The sequence below is a fragment of the Rousettus aegyptiacus genome, unplaced genomic scaffold (assembly GCF_014176215.1).
Source record: "Rousettus aegyptiacus isolate mRouAeg1 unplaced genomic scaffold, mRouAeg1.p scaffold_m13_p_3, whole genome shotgun sequence".
Taxonomy (NCBI): domain Eukaryota; kingdom Metazoa; phylum Chordata; class Mammalia; order Chiroptera; family Pteropodidae; genus Rousettus; species Rousettus aegyptiacus.
This window is the reverse complement of record NW_023416306.1, coordinates 99,283,476-99,308,053: the sequence shown is the minus strand read 5'-3', so window position 1 is coordinate 99,308,053 and position 24,578 is coordinate 99,283,476. Positions and strand designations below refer to the sequence as shown.

Below are 24,578 nucleotides of genomic sequence, written 5' to 3'. Positions count from 1 at the left end.
TTTATCTGTCCTGTATAGTCTTGAAGGTAATTGTTTGATTTCTGTTCACTTTTTAAAAAATATTCATAAATCACAGACCCTGATAAATGTTTTTGTGCATCGTAAGACCTTAAAACAGCATTAGGTAGGAGAACTACCGAAGTTCTATAGTCAGAGGTAAATTGTCTACAGCAGCACTGTACAATAGAAATATAAAGGTGAAGTTATTTTTAATAGTATACTTAACTCAGTATATCCAAAATACTATAATTTCAACATGAAATCAATATAAAAATTGGGAGTCAACCAACAAAGGAATTGTATTTAAAAAATACTAGTTCTTAAAATTCAGTAAGAAAAAAAACACATAATAGAAAAAATAGACGAGAGACCTAAACAGACACTTTACAGAGGAGAATATACAAATGACCATTAAACATTAATAATCAAGTCAATGCAAATTAAAACCACAGTGCAAAGGAGATCTGGGCACAGAGTCAAGAAGAATGAAGACAAACCGGAATGCATCTGCACCTCTGTATCTTTCTTTCACTACCTCTAACCAAAGGAAACCTTTAGAGTATAATGCCTAAGGCTTCACTTCTACCTCCCAGATCTTATCCACTTCGGGTGAACTTTAAACAGGAGCCATGTAGTTCTCAATATGAACAAACTGACACTTGTACAATCCAGCACAATGAGATATGATAACACACTCACCATATTTACTAAAATGAAAGAAGACTGATTAGGTATCAAGTGTTTCTATTTAAAACAAATGATTGTTTTTGTGTGCAGGTTCACAAGATATACATCATTTGGTTATTTGTTCTTATTGCTTTTCTGGCCATTCTTGAGATGACCATCTTTTAAAAAAAGTGAATGTCTTATTGAAGTATGGTATACACAAAAGGGTAAAAAATGTAAATGTTTAGTCCAATGAATTTTTACTAAGCGAACAGACCCATTGTTTGTATTCAAGAAACAGAACATTACCAGTACCCCAGAAGCTCATGCTTTACGCCACTTCCCAGTCACTACTCCCAAAGAAGAACTCAAATTATAATACCAAAGATTAGTTTTGCCTGTTTGTGAACTTTATATAAGTGGAATAATAAGTATATAATTTTGTGTGGCTTATTTTTCTTAAAATTATATTTGTGAGATTCACCCATACTGTTGATTGTAGTTATAGTTCTTTCATTCTTACTACTCTATAGCATTTCGTTATATAAATATACCGCAATTTATTTGTTCATTTTACTGTTGATGGACATTTGGGTAGTTTTCCATTAGGGAATAATTAGTGCTATTATGAACGCATTTGTACATGTCTTTCAATGAATGTTATGTTTACGTTTCCGTTAATATATAACTAAGAGTGGAATTACTGTGCCAGAATATAAACATATATAAGTTTAGGTAGATAACTACCAAAGAGTTTTTCCCAAAATCATTGTACCGGCCTACACTTACTTAACTGAAAATATGAGTGTAGTTGTTCTATGTCCTTACCAACATTTGGTATTTTTTGTTTGTTTTTTGTCGTTTTCATAACATTCATTTATTCTAATCAGGACTTAAGCATAAATACATGGTATCTCATTATGGTTCTAATTTGCATTTCTCTGATGATAAATGAAGATAACACTCTTTCTCATGTTTGTTGGTCTTTGGATATCATCTTTTATGGAGTTTCTGTTAAGTCTCTTGTTCATTTCTCTATTGTAGTATCTGATTTTTTCTTATTGACTTATAAGAGTTCTTTATATATCCCTGACAAAAGTCCTTTGTCATATATGTGTGTTATAGATACCATCTCATTTTATTCTCTTAATTATGTCTTCTGATTAAATTATTCGTTTTAATGCAGTCCAGTTTAAAAAAAACATTTTTTCATTTATGTTTATTTAGTGCTTCGTTGTATTCTGCTAGAAAAATATTTGCCTGCCTCCAAGGTTATAAGTATAGTCTCCTATTTTTTTCTGAAAGTGTTATTGTTTTACCTTTCTCATTTGACTCTATAATACATCTGGAATTAATTTTTGTGTATGGGAGGTTAAGATTTTTTATTTTCCATACAGATAGCCAATTAACATGCAGTGCTATGTCATCTCCATAGTAAATCAGTGCCTTTCTTTGTGAGTCTGCCCTGGGCTCTCTGTTCTGTTCCATTACAGCTTTTCTTTTCTTTTTTTTCTAAGCAAATTAATGTATGTGTGAGAAGTCTTAAGATGAGGGAATTCTGGTTAATGGAATTAGTTTATTCAAGATAATCATGGAAATGACCAAAATGACCTTTGATAGATTATTGGATAAAGAAGATATGGTACATATATAAATGGAAATTACTGAGCCATAAGAAAAGATGAACTACTGCTATTTGCAACAACATGGATGGATCTTGAGATTATCGTGCTAAGCAAAATAATATAGAAAAGGTTGATAAACGTGTGATTTCACTCCTATGTGGGATATAAAACCAAAAGCAGCAAATGAGCAAGACAAACAGAGACTCAGAGACACAGACAATAGTTTAATGGTTACCAGAGGGAAAGGGGGAGAAGAGGAAGGAAAGGGGGTCACATATATGGTGATGAAAGGAAATTGAACTTTGGGTGGTGAACACACGATGCAGTATACATGTGATGTATTATTGAATTGGACACTTGAAACCTATGTAATTTTATTAGTCAATGTCACCCCAATAAATTTTTTTTAAAAAAGGGCATTTTTCTTTAAACTAGAAGTTATATATTATCAGTAATAGAGCCAAACTTAGTTGTCAAAACTTCTGAATTTCAAACATAGAGGATTATCTTTAAAATTTTTTATTATACATCCTTATCAGTAAATGATGTTTGAGCATATATTTATTTATTAATAAATTATATATAGTATCTATAGTATACATATATTACTGCATTTGCATGTTGTTTTGATTATAACACACGCAAAATTGAATTTAAAAAGGAAATCATAAAACATAAATCAAAACTTCAATATTTGTTTCCTACACCCCTGTTCCTGCCAAGATGGGCTGGGTTATGTATGTGTGCTAACAATCCTCAAATTTCAGTGGCTTAAAATAACAGTAGTTTTTTTCCCTCATGCTATATGGTTCGACTTCAACACTTCTCGACGCTGTTCTTACTCTGCACCTAGACTGGAGGAGCAGCCGCTTTTGGAAGCTTGCTAGTCACAAGGACAAAGGGAAAGATAATGAGGAATTAGCACTTAAAGCTTCTGCCGAGATGTGACACATGTCCCTTCTGCTCACATTTCATTGTCCAAACAAATTACATGTCCTCATCTAACCTTGCGCCCCAAGTAGAAAAGTCCTGTGCAGAGAAGAAAAACCCTAACCTTGTGCCCAGGAGGAGAAATGGAATATTTTAGACAGCATTAAAAACTAGCACCTCTGAAATGACTGATTTCAGAGAATACAGCCCTGGATTTGTATTTCTCTAAGAAAATAAACACACAAAGACAAGTCGTTTTAGTTTTTCCAGTCCATGTTTTTAAAAGCCTACAGTCTGAGACATGAGTCTACCAGAACTACAGGCTTAGTGGTCTCTCTTGCTAAAAAACCTTCAGTGGCTTCACTTTGCACTCATGTAACCCAGATACCTAGCATGGCCTACGAGCCCTACCTTTCAAGCCTCATCTCATGCCAGTCACACCATACCTCAACCATACGGCTCTTTCATTTCCTAGAAGAAGACATGTGATCCCTACTTCTGTCTTGAGTGTTTTCCTACCTTCCTCCTTGTTTTTACTTGCTTATTCTTTAACTTTTAGAGCAAATATTTCTTCATGAAGTCCTCTGTGACTCCCAGGGTAGACAGAGTCTTCTCTTTTCTATGCTCTCATAATACTTTGTTGCTTTGCTTTCAGAGAAGCTGTTTCAGTTTTTAAAGTAGATTGTTTTCACTATTTGTTCAATCTGTTTCTCCAATTAGCATGCGAGCTCTAAGACGGCAAGGATCAGGTCGGCTTTCCTCACCACTGTCTGTGGCTGCTTCTGTTTAGTGCAGTTACTGTCATATAATAGGAGCTCATTAAATATCGAGTTTGGTTATAGATTTATGTTCATGACATTTACATAGTGTCTATAGAGAACATGTCTTAGATATTTATATAGTCTTTAGAGAGTTATTCACACTAACTACAAATGCACTGTTGCTCTGTGCCTCTGTGTCTTGGCCAGTCTAAGAAGTTCTAGAGTAGGAATGCTTTTCCATTGTCTCTGGATTGGAATATACCCTCACCTAAATTTTCATGTTTTTAAAATGTTTTTCCTTTTCCCATTTCTCGAGTGATATTTTTTTAAGTTGAAAGCCCTACAGTCAGGGGATATATAATATTTAACATAAATGGCAGTAAAACTGTCCAAGCAATGAGTGTATTATATAGACCTAGTGAATAAATAAGCTGTGTGATATTAAGCTGTGTTTTCTTTTAGCTTCTGGAGATGATACTGAATTACCAAGACACACTGATTTATTTTTTGTGATACTTTGCATCAGCAAAAGGGCATGTATTAGATGCTTGGAAAATGCTTACCTACATATTTATGGCCCTCACTGTTTGCCTTCATTTAAATGTGTTGTATGAAACTTTTTCTGTATCCTTTTTCAGGAAGAATAACAAGTTTGATCACCTTCTTGTTTATATGTTTCATTGTGGGCAGTTAGTGCTGTTCTTCATTCAAAATGCAAATGTCCTAATAAAGATATCTTTTATAATTGATAATCTTATAGATGGAATCGATAGGATGATACAGACATTATCTGTAAGCCTTTGAAAGAAGAGAACTGCTGCTTCCCATCAATAAGAAGTGGGATTAAAAAGAGCACGAATAAGGATTATATTTGCAGAGCCTGTCTATTTATTCAATAAATGTTTATGAAGTGTCTATTTTGTCCTGGAAGCTGTGCTCAGAAGGAGATGGATACTTTCATAAGGCTTTAAAGTTTTGTTTCAAAAGGTAGCATTCTGATAAGAACTGAGTTTTAGTCTTTCACTATGTCGGTTTTCTCACCTATAGAATGGGGATGATAAAATACCCATCTCTTAAAGTTCTTGTGAGGAATAAATAAGAGAGTGCATTTAAAGCACTTATCCCAGTACCTGGCATATAATAAGCCCTCATTACATGTTAGCCGTTATTTACTATGAGGCTTTGTCCACAATTATCCTCTTAGCTATTTTCCTGTGTTTCTTCTGCTTATTTTTTCCGCGTTGCCATCAGAACTGAATTCCCGAAACACATATCTGATTGGGTAACATTGCCTCTTTAATACCAATTTTAAAAGCCTTTTGTGGTTTTTTGTTGTCCCAAGAAAAAAGTCTCCATTACATGGATGACATTTAGCACCTTGCCGTCTGACCCTGACTTTCCTTACCAAACCACTTTTGCCATAATCCCCGCTTGGTTGCAGTCCAAATGGGCCACACACATTATTTTTCCTTTCCTTGGCTTGTGCTGTTCTCTCTGCCTAGAATTCCTGCTGTAGGTGTCAACCCCTCTTCTCAGCCTCAACTTCAAGAAATAGTTTTCTATGGGGACCTCAGAGATTCTTCTTATTCTTCTCAGACAGAATTTTTAAATCCCTTTTATTTATATCTCATTAGCATTTGTCACATTAAAGCTAATTAAATTACATGTGTCTTGCTCCTCCACTAGCTTGTGAGTTCCTTGAGAACAGATACCATAACTTATTTGTCATTGTATCACTGGAACCTAGTAGGTACACAGTAAAAACTTGTTGAAATATGGATTGAGATTTGGTTTGATTTTGTTTTAATTTCAGTGTTTTTATTATTCTAGGTTCTGGGCCTTGTCCAAAATATGAGTGTTTTCCAGTGTCCAAAATGTAAACACAAAACTCATATTTTTGGCGCCGATGGTGCAAAGAGACTAGCACGGACCCTTGATCTTGATGTTTTAGGTAAGACCAAAGAATATTCTTTTGCAGAGGAAGCGGCAGAAGGGAAAGTGGAGATAAGGCATGGTAATGAAGAATGTCTCAGAATATGATGAATTGCTTTGGGCTATGTTTTTTATATTAAGTTAGTAAAGCGCGGTTTTATGTGCTCACTTTTCTTTAGCTTTTTATAATACTTCATTAGTGGAAGTCTTTTTGAATAGGAAGTTTGTTCTGCCAAATTTGGTAACTTCTGCTATTGATAAAAAAAACTTTCTATAACTTAATTTAAGAAGAGAGTTTCGTAGTCTGAGTACTGTAATTTGAAGCCCACATTTAAGTAACGGTCATCAGTTTGTTTGCTAAGTCAAGAACACATCTCTCAGTATAAACAGTGTATATGGAAATACCTGTTCAGTGTGTTGTAGCAGCCTTTGTCTGTTCTTAGTGTAAATGAAAAAAATGCCTCCCTTATCAATTCTGAATTTATCAGTCTTGCTCTAGAAGGACAATATTTTCTGTTTACTGTAATCTTTTTATATGTGTCTGCCATGTGTATAAAGCACGGCACCTGAAATTTACATCGTATGTATATGCTGTTCATGTTATTGAATTGAAGGATTAATTAGTGTTATAAGGAGAAATAAAATCATGCCTTAAGTGAGCAAAATACAGAATTTGGATAAAACATGATTTTAAAACAATCCACAAGCAACTTAATGTACTTTTTAGGAAACATATTTTGATATTCTACTTATGAATGAGTTTCTGTTCTAGGGAAGGCAAATGTTAGATGCTGAACCATAGAGTGAATTATTAGTTTTAAGTAGTTTACAACTAAGATCCCTTAGAGATCAAGGAATTTCAAAACATTCTCTGTTATAATTACATTTCTAAAAGTTGATGTTAAATGCATTGTTGTTATTATGCATTTGTACTATAGCAACCACCACAGTGCCAGGTGAATACTAATGATATATATTTTGATACATTGCTATAATTATAGTCAGTAATTATATTCTGCAACTGTTTTTCATTTAACTAACCTAGAAAGTTCAATTTCCTAAATCTGCATAATAACATAACAGATTGACATTCACTTATATAATAAAGTAAATGCATAATTATAATGGCATTATTGAATTATGCTGACAATATTATAATTCCCTAATTTATAAATGGGTAGGATTTTGTAAGCCAGTTATTAAGAATTTGAAATATATCTCCTAGAAAAACAATGTCACATAGGGAAGTTACTTTTTAACCAATAGATCACAAAAGTATAGTTACCCTAAAAATGTATCGGCAACACTGATTACTAATCACAAAAACCGAATAGTATTATGGACTGCTGTATCTAACATTGTTGTGAAAAATAATTTATAGCTCCAGCTCAAGGCGAATCTCTTCCTTTTAATGCAGTCCTGGGGGCCCAGAGGGGTCTCCCGTGAACTGGAACAGGGGCTCCAATAATGAAAAGGTTGGAATTGGAAATGAGGAACTGAAATAGGAAAAGATCTCTCAGGGCTATGGCCTCCTGACTGGTTGAAGCCCCCAGGAACCCTTATTTGTCTTTTACTGACCTTCTAGCTCCCTCTTAATTTAGTTCATCCTTTGGGCTGTGTTTTAAATGGTTATTTGGTAAAATGGCTCTTGAGAACTTTATGTTTTCCTACAAGGACAGTTTATGCATAGTAATTAAAGTCTCAGATCATCTCACAGAAACCCCTTGATTTATGTCTCTGAAATATGCCCTGCTTGCTTCAGACCTAGCCCATCAAAGATACTTTTCAAGGCCTAGCTGCTCCCCACCCACTTTCCATACCTTTACTCCTTTTTATCCTTCTCAGTATACACCTGTTAGCCCATTACTGCTCTCACTATGCCACTTATTTTCTAACAAGGTTTTTCCTTCTTGGTCTACTCATCTATGCCTATAGGTAAGACTGTCTCTAGAGGACAGAATTGATGGTGATAGGTGGCTAAATAACAGAGATCGTCCTACTTTTTTTTCTTATATTACTGCAGCAGAAATGAAAGCATTTAGGATTCCTTACTATAATGGCAGTTCATAAATGAAGAGAAAAAACTCTATCGGTTTCTAGGTCTTTTCTATAATATGTGTATTCCCCCGCCTGCCCTATTATAGACTTCTAAAGTTTTAAGTTGATCTATAGAGTAGACATCAAATTTATTGAGAAGTTAATCTTTAAATGGTTACTGAAATATTCATGTGTTCTGTCATTTGGCTATTGAACATTTAAGAAAGACTTAAAGAGTTGGTTAAGATTTTAAAATTTGTTGACAAGAGAAGCATGAAATATCTGTTCTCCAAGTATTTCATGATACAAATTGTAGTAGGTTTTAAATTTTATAACATACTTCTTCTTCATTATTTACATTGCCTAGCATGGTATTGAGTGACATATTTATATAAAACACACACATACATACATTTCAATAACCATTGCATGGATTTGGAGTGGTTCTAAGAATGCTGAGTTCCATGACAAGTCAGCTCTTCTGCTTAAGATTCCATTTATGATGTTTTAAATCTCAACCTTTTGAAAGGCTTCATTTGTGATGATTGGGTGGAAAGAGTCAATCGGATGATGAATCAGAGCATTTGCCCCCTAAGTTCTACTACCTAATAGTAACATATCATCAGGAAAGACATACATCCTCCCAGACCTCAAATGTGTATATGGAGGTTCTTATTATACACTTTCTGAGATTTCATCAAGCTCACAAGTGATATATAATGCTATATAGATTAATACATAATAAAAGAAAAATAATTCTATCTGATAAAGAGGCAGTGAGTAGAGATAAAGGCGCGGCCTACTTTTCAAGAGTTCTCTTAGCTTCCTTATCAGCCAACATCAGGAAGGTTATTTTGTTGTACTTTTTAAAAACTACTTTGCCTCCCCATCTTCTCCTCTTCAATTTTCTATTATGTGGTGTATGATGTATCTATATCAGGTATTACAGGTAAAGATAATTTACAGATGTCTTCCAAGCCATTTCTTGCTGGAAGATTTCCAGTAAAAAATAAATCAGAGGCCTCACTCCTTGATTGTCTGCCACATAGCTTCCATATATTCATATCCAGTCACTGTACTATCCTCAAATGGAATATTTTGCCCCTAATTTTCACTTGAAATTTCTTTTTCAGAGATTTAGCAGTTTTAGGATAGTCATAATTCAAGTTGATTTGAATTGATTTAGTTTAGATTATGTTTCTTTTTGAAGTTCAAACAATGTAATTCTATATGCCAATATGAACTTTTGTAGTACTAAGGGATATCTGGTGGACTCTTTCAGGAGACATCCCCTTACATCTTGATATAAGAGAAGCTTCGGATACAGGCCAGCCAATTGTGTTTTCACAGCCTGAAAGTGATGAGGTAAGTTATACTTTTATGTGTATTTGAATTTCTTTTTATAGGATACAAACTTTTCGAAGTTGAGACAATCAAGTTAATTTGCAATGCACATATTAAACAAAGATCGGTTAACGGATCTAAAGGATCTTTAGTCTATGGACATGCTATGCTAAACAAGCCCAATCCCAGCTGATCTCTGAAGTTAAGCAGGGTTGGGCCTGGTTAGTACATGGATGGGAGACCACCTAGGAAGACCAGGTGCTGTAGGTGTAAAAAATAAAAAATAAGGGGTTGTAAGCTCCGAATTATCAACTAAATAAGTTCAGTGACAAAGAATCATCACCTAACCAATTTTTTCATGAAGAACATGAACAATGAAAGTTTGTAGAGTTCTTGTCTTGCTGGCTATCAATGTCCAACTGCCCGAGGTTATTATATTTCAAGTATCTGAAGTTCAGCTGATTGTTGGGAGAAGGAAACCTCATTTTAAAAGCATTAAATGGGGTATAGGGAAACTATATACCATTGGAGATGTGATTTTCAATGTATTTATTTTAATAACTATGATTAGAGAGGTGAGGTGGAAAAACTAAAAGTATTTCATTGAATATGTAGTTGATAGTTTTTTAAGATTGCTGAGGTTTATGACTTTAAGCACAAAATATTTTGTTTTACTCTTTTTAGAAAATAGAGATTAAATCAATCATGTGTATCTCTTCTTTCCTAAATATCACTTGCTATTTAAGTTGAAAACAGTCATTTGTCTGGTACATCAGTTTTGGTATAGTTTTTATACTCCTTTGCTGAACAGTCGCAAACAATCTAATAATTTCTCTTCTCATTTTTTCTTAGTTAACAAGCATAATGTTATAGTACTGTTGTTTTGTTTTCGTTCATTTTAAAATTAAACTGTAGTTGGCATACAGTATTCTATATACAGTTTGAAGTGTGTAGCATAGTGATTCAACATCTATATAACATATAAAGTGATCATGGCAATTCTAGTAGCATTCTGTCACCATACAAAGTTATTGCAATGTTATTGACTGTATTCCCTATGCTGTACATTACATCCTGTGACTTATTTATTCCAGTTATTTTATAACTGGAAATTTGTACCTCTTAAGCCCCTTTACATTTTTGTCCATCTCTCCACCCACCCCCCTTCCCTCTGGCAACCATCATTTTGTTTTCTGTATCCGAATCTGTTTCAGTTTTGTTTTGCTCATTTGTTTTGACCTTCAGATTCTACATATAAGTGAGATCATATGGTGTTTGTCTTTCTCTGACTTATTTCACGTAGTTTAATAACCTCTAGGTCTATTCATGTTGTCACAAATGGCAAGATTTTACTCTTTACATGGCTGAGTAATATTCCATTGTGTGTGTGTATGTGTGTGTGTGTGTGTATCACATCACACTCACACTCTTCTTTACTCACTCATCTGTTACTGGATGCCTAGGATGCTTCTATATCTTGGCTATCATAAATAATGTTGAAATGTACATAAGTGTACATATATTTTTTCAAATTAGTGGATTTTTTTAAAAAAATTTCTTCAGGTAAATTCCCAGACATGGAAGTGCTGGTTCATATGTTAGTTCTGTTTTTAATATTTTGAGGACTCCACATACTATTTTCCCTAGTGGCTACACCAATTTACAGTCCCACCAACAGTGCATGAGGGTTTCTTTTTATCCTCATCCTCACCAACTCTTGTTAACTTGTTTTTTTTTTTTTATAATAGCCATTCTTACAGATGTGAGGCGATATATCACTGTGGTTTTGATTTGCATTTCCCCGATGATTAGTGATGTTGAGCATCTTTTCATTTGTCTATTGGCCATGTGTATGTCTTTTTTGGAAAAGCATCTATTTGGATTGTTTATTTTTTTGACATTGAATTGTATAGGTTCTTCATATATTTTGGATATTAACCTCTTATCAGATATATCATTTATAAATATCTTCAGTTTTGTAGGTTTTCTTTTCATTTAGTTGATGGTTTTCTTTTATGTGCAAAAGCATTTTAGCTTGATATAGTCCCATCTGTTTAGTTTTGCTTTTGTTGCTCTTGTCTGAGGGGCCATATTTAAAAAATTACTGCTAAGGCCTATGTCAAAGAGTTTACTGCCTGTGTTTTCTTCTAGGAGTTTTATAGTTTCATGTCTTACATTTAAGTCTCTGATCATTTTAAGCTTATTTTTATATGTGATGTAAGAAAGCAGTCTAGTTTTGTTTTTTTTTTTTTTTCATGTATTTGGCCAGTTTTCTCATCAACCATTTGTTGAAGCAGCTGTCTTTTCCCCATTGTATATTCTTGCCTTCTTTATCATAGATTAATTGACCAAAGAAGTGAGGATTTATTTCTGGGCTCTCAGTTCTGTTCCATTGATCTGTATGTCTGTTTTTGTGCCTATACCGCACTGTTTTGATTGCTATAATTTTATAGTATAGTTTGAAATCATCAGGAAGCATAATACCTCCAGCTTTGTTCTTCTTTCTCACGATTGCTTTGGCTGTCCGGGGTCTTTTGTAGTTTTATATAAAGTACTGTTATTTTGACCATCCATAATTACTACACCTTTCAATCTAGTTTGCTTCCTCTAGTCATGTGTGAACTGGAAAATAAAAGATCCAAGCTTGGTTAGAGCTGTGAATAAAGTAAGAGTAAATTGACAGTCAGGAGCATTAGATAAATAAAGTAGGTTTACTTCAAGTTATCCTTTTCAGGGCTGAGAGCTCCTTTCCCTTTCTTAAGGGTCAATGGTTATGATATAGGAGATTGTGTTGCTGAGACTATGATCTCTGAGTAAATACAGTATTGCACTTACCATTGGTTTTCTTTTCTTTGTCTTTTAGGTAATATTGAATTTCCTTCTCAGTCTTTACTTGGAAATATTTCAGATGAGCAAAAATCATAACCCTTTATTTCTTTTATAATTGAAGTCTTGGTAATTCCAACTACCATAGGTGTATTTTACTTTGTTTAGTGAATGAAAAGTTGCATGAAAATTGAAATGCCTCCTGAGAACAGACTATTTAAAGACATTCTGTGGTGATTATGATGACTGAGATTAATTGCTTACTAGTTTATTTCAGTTATGAGTTTACATTTCTTAATATTTTTGCACCTATTGTTGCTTTTTTCTTCAATAGTTTTCGAAAGCAAGGAACATTTTAAGGGCGTTAAAAGAAAGTAATATAGTATAGAACAAATAAAAACCATCAAGGGATAATTTGATTTAAAACTCTAAGCAAGTGTCTGTGGAGTTTTATATTTTTTAAATCTCATAAACATATGCATAAAAATTGGACTTTTTATATTACTGTTGTTGGGTGACATTTGTGAGAATGTGAACTGCCTAACCCTTTGTGGTTTAAGCTAGATTTGATTTGGTGAGTTCGGCTATAAGATATTCCTGGTACAGACTTTCAAATATAGGTTGGAACTTTATTATCTTATAATTTCTAAATTATTACCTCATAGTTTTAACATGAAAAGACAGTGTATGATAAATTAGAACTTCAGATCTTTAAAAACAAAAGATAAATGATCAAAGCTCTTTATAAAACTTCTTGCTCGTTAGTTGCCATCCATTTCCTTTTAACTTGTTAATGATAGAGCAGGCAAATAGGATCCAGCTGTATTATCTGTGCCTCTAGATGGTCCAATAAAAGATCTTGAATAGGAGAGAAAGGTTAATCTGTGTAGACTTGAGTTGATAAAAAAAAAGAGTAATAATATTTTGAGAAATCTAAGTTATACTTTTTACATACAATGTGTGTTTGCTATTTGCTGGTTATGGATTTAACAAAAGGGGGGATTTAATTTACTTACTCTTCAGTTAGGAAAAGTACCCCAAAGGACATGTTACTATGAACCCTACCATAAAATTGTAAATTACTTGTAGAGAACAAAATAGTAATAATATGGCCACCGATATTTATTATTTGCTTCTTCTGTGCCAACACTTCACATACTTTATTTTTAATACTCCTTCAAACCCTTTGAGATAGATACTGTTGTTATAACCATTATACAGATGTGGAAACTGTGCCTAGAAAGATTAAGTAATTAACCTAAGGCCTCAAAACTAGTAAGTAATGGAGCTAAGATTTTATACTATGCCTGTCTGACGTAAAGTCCCCAAATCTTCACCAGTGAGCCATTCTACCTCCCTTTAACATTATTATATACCACAAATTTCCCAAAACAATGCCTTATACACAATAAGAACCTAAAAGGATTTGTTGAAATAATACTGCTTTGGCTGAAAAAATCAATCTCAACTGTTTTGTAGAAATCGAAACTGTTAAACTAAGCACTTTTAGTGGTTTCTCAGCAAATGACAATCTAACTGTTACTTTGAGTGTCCTGTATTGAAAGTTTAAGTTTGGAGATGGTCCTTTGAAAAACAAAGGTTAAATGTAGCAAATTTTATTGGAATCATTCAGTATTTTGTGTCGTCTGATAGGTACATCTCTAATTTAATGTAAGAACTAAAAGATTATAGAGTGATGGCCTTGTCTTAGCTTGCCTTAATAAACTTTAAATTTTCATCAGAAAATATTAAATACCTAGGAAATCTGCTAGGAGATTAAAAAGGTATTTATAAAGACGCATGGGTGAAAATCAGTACATTAAAGAGAAATATTTTTTATAAAGTACATATTTCCATTTCTAAACAAAAACTATTATTTCTATTAACTATAGCAGGGACCAAAACCATTTTTAGACAAAGCATTACATTATGATTATTTGTGTCTTGGATTTTCTGTTTCATATGTAATGTAGTAAAAGGAGCTGGGCTTTGGAGCCAGGTGGGCCCAGGTTTGAATATTTCCCAGCCTTCTGACCTTGTGACCTTGAGCAAACAACTCCCAGTTTCTTTATCCAAGTTGAGCCAATGATGCTTATTTTACCTCAGTGAGATTACTTATGTGAGGTACTTGGTATAGTGGGTACGCAATAAAAAAATATAAGTCCTTATTCATGTTTTGAAAACTGTTCTTCTTTAAAAAATATATACTCAAATGAAATTTTAAAACTTTTCTGCTAAAATAAAGCATAATTCATACATTAGGGTTCGAGCATAGTTTTTTATATGAAGGTGTGTGAAACACACTAAAGCATTTCATCAAGTTAGGGTAAATATAAACCTTAAACAGTGTTTTACTGTGCAGAGTCAGAAAGTTGGATAGCTCATCTTGTATTAGCAGTAAATCTTTCTGAGTCTTGGTTTTCTCGTCTTCTAAAATGGTGATAAGGACAGAATTTATTCCTTAGGGTAGCTGTGAGGATAAATGAAATAATGCTTGGCAAATATTAAGTACTGTAGTAAGTTTTGGCCATTATTAGTAGTAGTAGTTAGTAGTAGTTAGTAGTTGTAGTAGTTGTATATAGTCAATTCTAAGTATATAAATATATAAATTGATAGTTTTAGAAAGTCTTATGTTGTTTATAGAAAGTCTTACTGTTGTTTCTGACAGTTACTTTCATAGATAAAATAGAAAAAATAAGGGATATTCATTTGTATTGCAATTGTTTAAAGTTCTTTAAATGCAAATGTCATGACCATTGTTCTAACCCTACTGTGGGCATCCAGTTAGTTTGTGGTGCACTCAGTGGTTTGGGAGCTACTCTTTGTGTTCTACCGCCCTGGGGGGTTGCAGAGATGAAGAGTGTAAAACTGATCCCAGGAATTCTTCCATGGTCCCCAAAACTCAGCAAGTGAAGGAGCCTGCAGGTACTTGGTGCTGGTATTAGATGCCATTCCCAGAGAGAATAAGGAAAATGTTTTCTAAAGACAAACAATAGGGTGGTAACAGTCCCCTTTAAAATGACTAACAGCTTTTATGCCAAAGAAGTGTTGGTGGTATCTAACTCAGAATATTAATTTTTCAGAAGAGGAAGGTGTAATTTTTCTGCAGCTAGACCAGGTTGCTAGTTTGTTGACACAGGAATTAGAGTTTTGAAAACAGTAATTGCTGATACTAAATATTTTTTCAGAAAGTCATCCTCCAAATAGTCATCCTCCAAATAATCTAAAATTCTTTCTTGCCCCACCTGCAGTGTGTAGGCAGCAGTATCTTCTCACTTGCTCAGCCTTTTCACTATTAAACTCAGTGGACAACTACGGCAAACAGTTCATGAGTCATTTGACATGTGTTGGGGAGAGATATAGCACAAACTTATCTGTTCTTTTCCAGGCCAAAGCTTACCTGAGGATAGCTGCAGAAGTGGTAAGAAGATTGCCACCACCTCTGCAGTGATTCCCTAAGTGTACTGGAAATGTACATGTTGCTTAACAATAAGAAGACCCTTGGAAATCAGCAGTGTGGTGGTAAAAACTACAGAAATGATAGCAATCATAGCTATTTTCTTGTATTTCCAAGGAAATAATGTCTTATTCTCAGATTTGATTTGCTAAGCAATGTCTTGCAAATAAAATTTTTACATGTCGTTACTACTGCTACATTTATGATTTTTTTTGAAAGCCGATGTGTGCCAACTGCACAGAACTGCATCTTATTTTATTAATCTACCCCTTGAGGAATCATGAATTTATATTACAAGCCCAACCTTCAGTTGAGGAGAGAACAGCACTCTTCTTGAAGGACTGCAGAGCTCGTCATTTAAAGTATTTACTAAATTCATGTAAAGACATAAGTGTGACACCCCTCCCTCAGGCAGTTTGGTCTGAGTTTGAATCCTGCCTCTAGTACTGTCTTGGACATAGTCTTACTGTAGATTAAACCTCTGCTTCTTCATCTAGACAAGACTCTACCCTAGACTTAATGAATGTGAATCTCCAGCAGTGAGGCCTGGACATATGTATTTTTAATAAGATCATGATTTTGATGATTTCCATTATGATGGTAATAATAGCTAACATTTATCATGTGTTTTCTGGTATCCTTATAGTTAATGTTCCATTTGTATGAGTGGGGTGCTGTTGTTATTTATCTCCATTTTACAGATGAGGAAACTGAGGTAGTGTCTTGCTGAAGGTTACTATTTTAGAAGAGATAGAGCTGGAATTTAAACTTTGGCAGTTGGATACTGGATCCTTCCTTTTGTAACCAAAGGGCATTTGTTTATTTTAAAAGAGGAATGTAGTATTCAGCATTTCCTCAAACTCCTGAAATCCCCTCTCTCTACTCTACCCCTTTGTAGGAGCATTTCATGGCGTTCATTTTTCAAAGCATACACTTTGAAAAACATGTGTCTTGTCTAATTAAGGCTCAGGGAGAGAGTCAAGGGCTTCTCAAGGTCAGGTATCAAGTACTAATAAGAGTCGTTAATTAATCCTCAGTTATAGGGAAGTGACCTATGACCTTTGGCAACTGCCTTGATGTCTTTTCTTCTGTAAACAGCCAGAAAATTAGGCAGAGTTACACAGCATTATAAACGTGTTTTCACACTTATGTTCCCATAAAAGACTATACATGGTTGTTTATAGCAACTTTAATATTGTAATAGCCAAAACAAACCAGAATTTTTTGGTGGGTGAATGGTTAAACAATCTGTCTTATATCCATACTATGGAATACTACTCAGCAATAAAAAAGAAGAAACTGTGGATAAATGCTATAACCTGGATATATTCCAGAGAATTACACTGAATTAAAAAGCTAATTTCAAAAGGTTATGTACCAGATGATTCCATTTATATGACATTCTTGAAATGACAAAACTATAGAAATGGAGAATAAACTAATGGTTTCCAGGAGTTAGGGAGGGAGTTGTGGAGGGTGGGGACTGTGTATATCTATAAAAGGACAACACAAGGGATCCTTGTGAATGGAAATGTTCTGTATCATGACTGTATCAATGTCAATATTGTGGTTGTGATATTGTACTGTAGTTTTGCAAGATATTACCATTGGAGGAAATCGGGTAAAGAGTACAATGGAATCTCTCTGCATTATTTTTTTTACAACTGCATGTGGATCTACAATTATTTCAAAATAAAAATAAAAGTTTAATCTAAAAAAAAATATGCTGTATGTCTGAACTGAATGTCCTGGAAAAAATTATCTGTGCTAATTAAAATCATGAATAGAAGTAATTGTGGACACGCGTAATCATCATTCATCACTCTGAGAAGGAAATAATGACTTTAAGTTGTAGATATTTATTAGTGTTTTTATTGCCTTTTCAGGGTAGGCCAGTATAGATAATCATTGAGCACTTCTAAATACCAAAAAGCAAGTACTTAAACTTTACCTGAAAAAAGAATGATTTGAATCAGCTCCAGGCTCTTAAAGTCGTATGTCATTATTTAATATATCTGATGGAGAAATGAGAAAGATAGTCTTTGTTCATAAATACATGAAGATTTACATATATAATCACCTACTCTCTTCTCCTTTTCCCTTACCTCCTCGTCTTTGCAGACATTTCCAGGAAAGCCACTGAAAAAGCAGTGGTTGGAGTAGATACACAGGTTCAGAAGTGATAGAAGGGAAAGTCTCTCTAACTGCAGAATGAAGCTTATTCTAAAATTTTGCCCATGGCAGCCTTTGCTAAGCTTCAGAGAGCTGACTTCAAAGACATACTGTCAAGCACAGCTATTCTGCCTGTTGTTAGGGGTAATATTTATTCCTCATTCTTCACATTTTCATAGAGCGTAGAGAATTTCCATTTCGCTATCCAGGAGGGAAAGGCAAGCTCCCTAAGCCGCGCTATTCCAGGAAAGAAGGAGTGACTCATCTTACCAGTAAATACCTTCCTGTCTACATTTCTTTGATTTCAGCCAAATCCTGAGTTTTCTGAGGCAGGCAACAGGGAAACCTGAAGTTGTCCATCTCTGCTTCAGACTTGGATGGCAAGTCCATCTAATTTAGGGGTAGGGTATTCAGAACCCACTGTGGTCACCTATCCTCTGACCCTGCTTTTGATCAGTAATACAGCTTACGTATTTTTTACCTTTACCTGAATTCTGTGCCACTCACTTCCAAACAGGGGAAGAAACCCCCCAACCACACTCCCTGAAAACACAAAATACTTTCCTAGAATCCTACAAAATTAGAACCAAAGAGTATATTTGAAGCACCTCTAGTAAATAAATAAATAAATAAATAAATAAATAAATAAATAAATAAGTTCACTAGTGACCACAAGATATTTTGGGGAAATGTGAGAAAGGTTATTATGAAGTATACTACATACACAGACAGCCAAGCACAGAAGACATAGATATACAGGTCAGTTAATTACCTACAAAGTGAGCATCCACGTCACTACCAACCAGGTTAAGAAGCATCCCAGGAGCCCCTGTGTTTTCCTTCACAATCACTATCCCCTTTTTCCTTTATAGAGTTAACCACATGCTGATGTTTTAACACCTAAGCTTGTTCCCTTAAGCATTATAGTTTTGTCTATTTTTTAAAAATTTATATTAAATGGAATTATACAGTATTTTATTCCATATTAGCCGCTTGTATCTTGTTCCATGTTGACCGCTTTTGTTCTATATTATGTTTCTGAGATCCATGTCTCTTGTTGCATATAGTTGCAATTTGTTCATATTCTTTGCTATAGAACATTCCATTGTTTGAATACCCAACTTATCCATTCCACTGTAGGTGGATATTTGGATTGATTTCAACATTTTACTATTATAAATAATGCTGTTCTGAAAATTCTTGTACATATATATATGTGTGTGTGTATACATATATATATATATATATATATATTTGGTGTTTATGTGCTTGAATTTCTGTCGAGTTATTTCTGAGAGTAGAATTACTTGTTGTTTAGTGCTATCTCATTGTGGTTTTAACTTGCATTTCCTGATTACAAATGAATTTGATCACCTTTATATGCATTTATTGACTAATTAGATATCCTCTTTCGTGTCGTGACAGTCAAATATCTTGCCCATTTTTCTATTGTGTTGCTGGAGAATATGTATATTTTTCTATTCTTGTTATGGACCCTTGACTGTTTTATGTGTTGCAGATATCTTTCCCACTCTATAACTTGTCTATTACTGTATTAATAGTGTCTTTTAGTAAACAAAGGATCTTAATTTTAATGTATTCAAATTTATTCTTTTTTACGATTATTAATTTTTGTGCAGTGCCCCAAAGTTATGAACACATTATCCTATATCAGCTTCTAGAAGTTATAGAATTTTTTATCATTTACATTTAGTTCTATAACCCACTTGGAAGTGTTTTTTTGGTTATTAGGTGAGGTTGACTTTAAGTTTTTTTTCTTATGAATATCTAATTGTCCCAGTACTACTAAGACTGTTATTTCCTCTACTACTCTGCAGTACCACCTTTGTTATAGATTACATGTCTGTGTTTTTATAGGTCTGTTTCTGGACTTTCTATTCTGTTCCATTAATTTACTTGTGTGTCTTTGCAACAATAACTCACTGTCTTGTTTATCATCACCTATTGTTCTTCAAGAATGTTTTGGCAATTCTCAATTTTTTTGCATTTCTATATAATGTTAGAGGCAGTGTGTAAAGTTCAAAAATAACAAACTACTAGAGAGTTTCAATTTTGCTTAGGATGGAGAAGACTGGAAAGAGTATCATACCCATCCATAGAACAGGAACAAATTGTATAATCTATAAAATCATATCTTTTCTTAAACCGACAGAAGAACCTAAGTTATAGTTCATTCAACTATCCTGAAATGTAAGGAAAGTCAGACCTCTAAGGAGAGATAGGATGCAAGCATTACCTTACCTTTGGCAGAACAAAGAATAGCTGTCAAGCTCCCTACAAAAGGGTAAAAATTCAGTGAAAAATTTTAACAAATTGCTAAAAACTGAGCGAGATAACAGAATCTAGAAACCCTGATCCTTCTAACAGAAGGGGCTTTTGCATTTACTCATAGGCTTTTCTGGTGGACCTCACTGGTGATAAGAGAATAATTGAGCACGGGGCAGGGAACTGGAAAAAGTCTTCCTTAGTGGTACAGGCCTGGTGGAGGAAAGCAGCTGCCTTGGTGAGAAAAACACAAAGCCTTCCCTGACCTTTCTTCCATGCAGGACAAACAGTTGGGGTGGGAGGGAGCAGCAAACCTTGTCCTCAGATGAAGACCCATTATGACTGGGCTAGAGAAAATAGAAAAACCCTCTATTTCAGATGGAGGAACAGGAAGCCATCGTAGCCTCAGGACATTAAAGATATCTTATTCTGGGAGAGGTGAGGAGTGGGACCAATGAGAAAGCCCAATTGCCAAGACTAAGGGACACAGGGTTTGCCTAAAGCTGAGGCTGGACCAATACAACAGAGAACCCCTAATGCAAGCTAGCAAGCACTGTGTATGAAGCAACAGCAGTCTACTGCTGGAGAAGGAAATAATAATGTGAATAGAGAAGGTCAAAAACTAAGTATGGAATAGGAAAAAAAAATATCCTTTGGCAACCCATCCTTAAACTTACACACAAGATAATACCAGAAGGATTCAAAGCCAATGGTGTACTGAAGATAAAGAAATGCAATTTGTAATGATGAATTAATGAAGTAAATTCCAGCCCCAGATGCTATCAGTGGCAAAAACTATCTAACATTTAAGAAAAATGCCAGTTCTGCATAAACTTTTCTAGAAAATAGAAGAAGAGGGAGCACTCTCAACTCATTTTTTGCAGCCAGAATTATCCTGCTACCCAAACCAAACAGTACAAGAAGACTACAGACCAATATTCCTCATGAACACAGATACAGAAATACTTGGCAAAATAATATTTAATTGAATCCAGCATTATATAAAAAGGATAATACATGGTGACCAAGAGGTCATTATCCTGGAAATGCAAGATTGCTTCAACATTTGACAATCAATCAATGTACACAGCAGATTAAACAAGAAACATACTGAAGAAGGACAAACTAAGGAAGAAAAACCATATGTTTATCTTAATAGATACCAAAAAAAAGCACATGACAAAATTCAATACTTATGACAAAAATTAGCAAAGTAGGAATAAAACACAACTCTTTCAACCCAATAAAAATCATCTGCAAAATATCTACAGCTAACATCATAACTAATGGTGAAAAACCGACTGCTTTCCTCCTAAGACTGGGAACAAGGAATGGTTGACCAAGTTCACCACTTTTTTTTAATATCATACTGAAGGTCTTAGTGGAATAAAAAAGAAAAGCATACAGATTAGAAAGCGAGAAATAAAACTATCTCCATTCAAAGGCAACTAGAGTGTGGAGAAAAGGCCCTCAAATATATATTTTAAAAAAGTAACTAGAAATAGTAAGTGAATTTAATAGAGTTGCAGTATGCAAAGTCAATGTACACAAATGAATTTTATTCTTATATACAAACAATGAACAATTGGAAATTGAAATGAAAATAGTACAATTTATAATAAAACAAAAAACAAAATGTTTAAATACAAATCTAATAATGTGTGTGCAAGATCTGTTATCTGACAAAAATGAAACACTAATAAAGAAATGAAAGAAAACTTATACAAATAGTGAGAGATAACCATGTTTGTAGTTTGGAAGACTCAATATTGTTTAGATATCCGTTCTCCCCAAATTGATCTATATCCAGTGCAATCCCAATCAAAATCCAAGGAGACTCTTTTGTTGAAATTGACAACTTGATTCTGAAATTTATATGGAAATAAAGAGGGTATAGAATAGCCAAAACAGTTTTGAAAAAAGGTTAAAGTCAAAGCACTTATACTATCTGCTTTTAAGACTTATTATAAAGCCGCAGTAATCAAGACAGTGTGGTGTTTGTGTAAAGATAGACATATAGATCCATGAAACAACAGTGAGTTCAGAAATAGACATGTACAGATATGATAACTTGATTTTCAACAAAGATGTCAAAGCAATTCAGTGAGGAATAGATCATCTTTTCAGCAATCATGCTTGAAGAATTAGACATCTTTTTGCAAAGAAATTAATCTTGCCTTAGACCTTACACATCTACAAAAATGAGATCAAAATGAATCATATACCTAAATGCAAAATCAAAAATTATGAAAAATGTCAGGAAGGAAAATTTAGAGGAGAAAATCTTCACGATCTTGAGTTAGGCAAAGAATTTTTAAATAGGGCACAGAAAATCACTATAAAACTATAAAAGAAAAATTTGATAAATTGTACTTCATTAAAATTAAAACAGCTGTTTGAAAATCAAAGTTAAGAAAATTAAAAGGTAGTTTATAGACTTGGAGGAAACATTTGTAAAACATATCTGACAAAGAATTTGTATCTAAACTATATAAAAAAATTCTTACAACCCATTAATCAGCAGACAAATATCTCAATTTGAAATAGGCAAAAGATGTTACTAGAGACTTGGCCAAAGAAGAGATACCATTAAAAATAACATGAGAAATGCTCAACATCTTTAGTCATTAGGGAAATGCAAAAACAAAACAAACAAACAAAACACCCACAATGAGATACCACTAAATGGCTACAGTAAAAGATTGACCACTCTGACTGTTGGTGGTGATGTGGATCCACCTCAACTTTCCAACTCTCTGTACACTGTTGGTGGGAATGTAAAACAGTACATTTACATTTGAAAAACAGTCTGGCACATTCTAAAAGTTAAAAATGCACTTACCATGCTATCTAACTTTTCTGCTCCTAGATATTTACTCAAAGGAAGCAAAACTTGTATCCACATGGAGACATGTACAAATATTCTTAGCAGCTTTGTTTATAATAAAAACAACTTGAATATCCACTAAAAAGTAAATGGATAAGCCAAATTTGCTATATCTATACAATAGATACAATAATATGAATTATTGATGCAATAATATGAATAAATCTTAAAACAATAATACTGAGTGAAAGAGGAAGACAAAAGGTACAACTCGTAAAACTCTATTTATATACAATGCTAGAAGCTGTATCCTTAACTACTTGGCACAGTAAATCAGTGGTTGCCTGGAAATGAGTATTGGGGGAGAAAGGATATGGACAGAGGGATAGATTAAAAAGGGAATAAGGATACTCTGGGAAGTGATAGAAATGTTCATTAACCTGATTATGGTGAAGGTTTCACAGGTATATACAGAGGCCAAAATTCATCAAATTGTACAGTTTAAATATATGCAGTTTATTGTATATGTATTGTGAAGTTATACTTCAACAAAGCTTTAAAAATAATAATGCATGAATGAATTGCTTTCTGATACCGAATTATACTTTTTATAAGAATTGTATTTTTATGAGAAGATAACCATTTTTAAATGCCTGAAATGTTGCAATTTCCATATGGTTATTTTCAAATCCCTTTTTCAAAGTCCCATTTTTTTAAGGTAAATATTGAAAACTAGATGAGCATTCTCTCTTCCTCGTGCTAGAGTGACTACTGACGTTTGGAGTTCAGGTTGAAACTTGAGGATAATCAATTCAACGATTTGCTTTCTTTTCTTCTGCCACATCCTATTGTGTGTCTAAAGCAACATTTTTTTTTTCACATTTAAAACTATTTTAGGTAATTTGGCTTAAAGTTTTTATAGAGTATAGTGACAATAGAGCTTGGTCATAGACCACTTTCTTAATCGGAAACACTTATTTAAGTAATATTTAAACCCAATCTTCAGTGTAAAGCATATCGGTGCTTTAAAAACCTTGTTAAACTCTGAAATTGAATGACTATATAAATATTGATCTGCCATACTTTCAATTTATTAATTGAAAAGTAGCTGACTTTTATTCTTGGGAATATCAGGTTTATAATAACAGATAACTTGCTTAAAATATAAAAGATGCTTAATAAAAAAGAATATCCTTTAGTAAAAAAATGACAAAAGTGTTTATATATTTGAAATTTTTTTCAAACTACTTTCCTGCTGTTTATTATTTTTAATCTTTTATAGACATTTTAAAGTTCTATAGTTATTAGTTTTTGTTTCAGCTCATTTATACCCTATGCCATTGATAATTTTTATACTGCAGGTTAGTTTGGGCCTTTACAATAAACATCAGTTGTCTTTTATAAACTTAATATATCAAGCAGTAGCAATTTCTATTTTTTATTATTTTAATTGAGAAATAAGCTAGGAACAATAAGTTCTCTTCAACTATATCTATTTCAAGTATTAAAAAACATTTCGAAGAAGATGTTGGGTGTTGGCAGCTGTCGAACTATTATTTAAACATTATTTCTCACACCGTGCCTAATAGATTTAATTATGGTTCACATACTTGTTTCCTTATCATCTCTTCTGATGGAGAACTATACAGATATGTTGTAAACCACCATGAGAACATGTTATTAGACTGTCTCTGCTGATAAAGATATTTTTGAAT

At 33.6% G+C, this 24,578-nt stretch overlaps 1 protein-coding gene across 9 annotated transcripts in view; it reads left to right on the top strand.

Moving 5' to 3' along the window:
• NUBPL (nucleotide binding protein like) overlaps nucleotides 1-24,578 on the top strand; it is a 274,966-nt gene that overhangs the window by 131,850 nt on the left and 118,538 nt on the right. For 6 of the 9 annotated variants that reach the window (XR_004956219.1, XR_004956218.1, XR_004956217.1 and 3 more), the window contains exons 9-10: nucleotides 5,813-5,933; nucleotides 9,234-9,316. Coding sequence is in view for 3 of the 9 variants with exons in the window: in XM_036238529.1 (XP_036094422.1) it covers nucleotides 5,813-5,933; nucleotides 9,234-9,316; nucleotides 12,159-12,239 (285 nt within the window). In the remaining 6 variants the exon portion in view is untranslated. The other 3 variants (XM_036238529.1, XM_016123641.2, XM_016123643.2) reach the window with 2 other exon arrangements.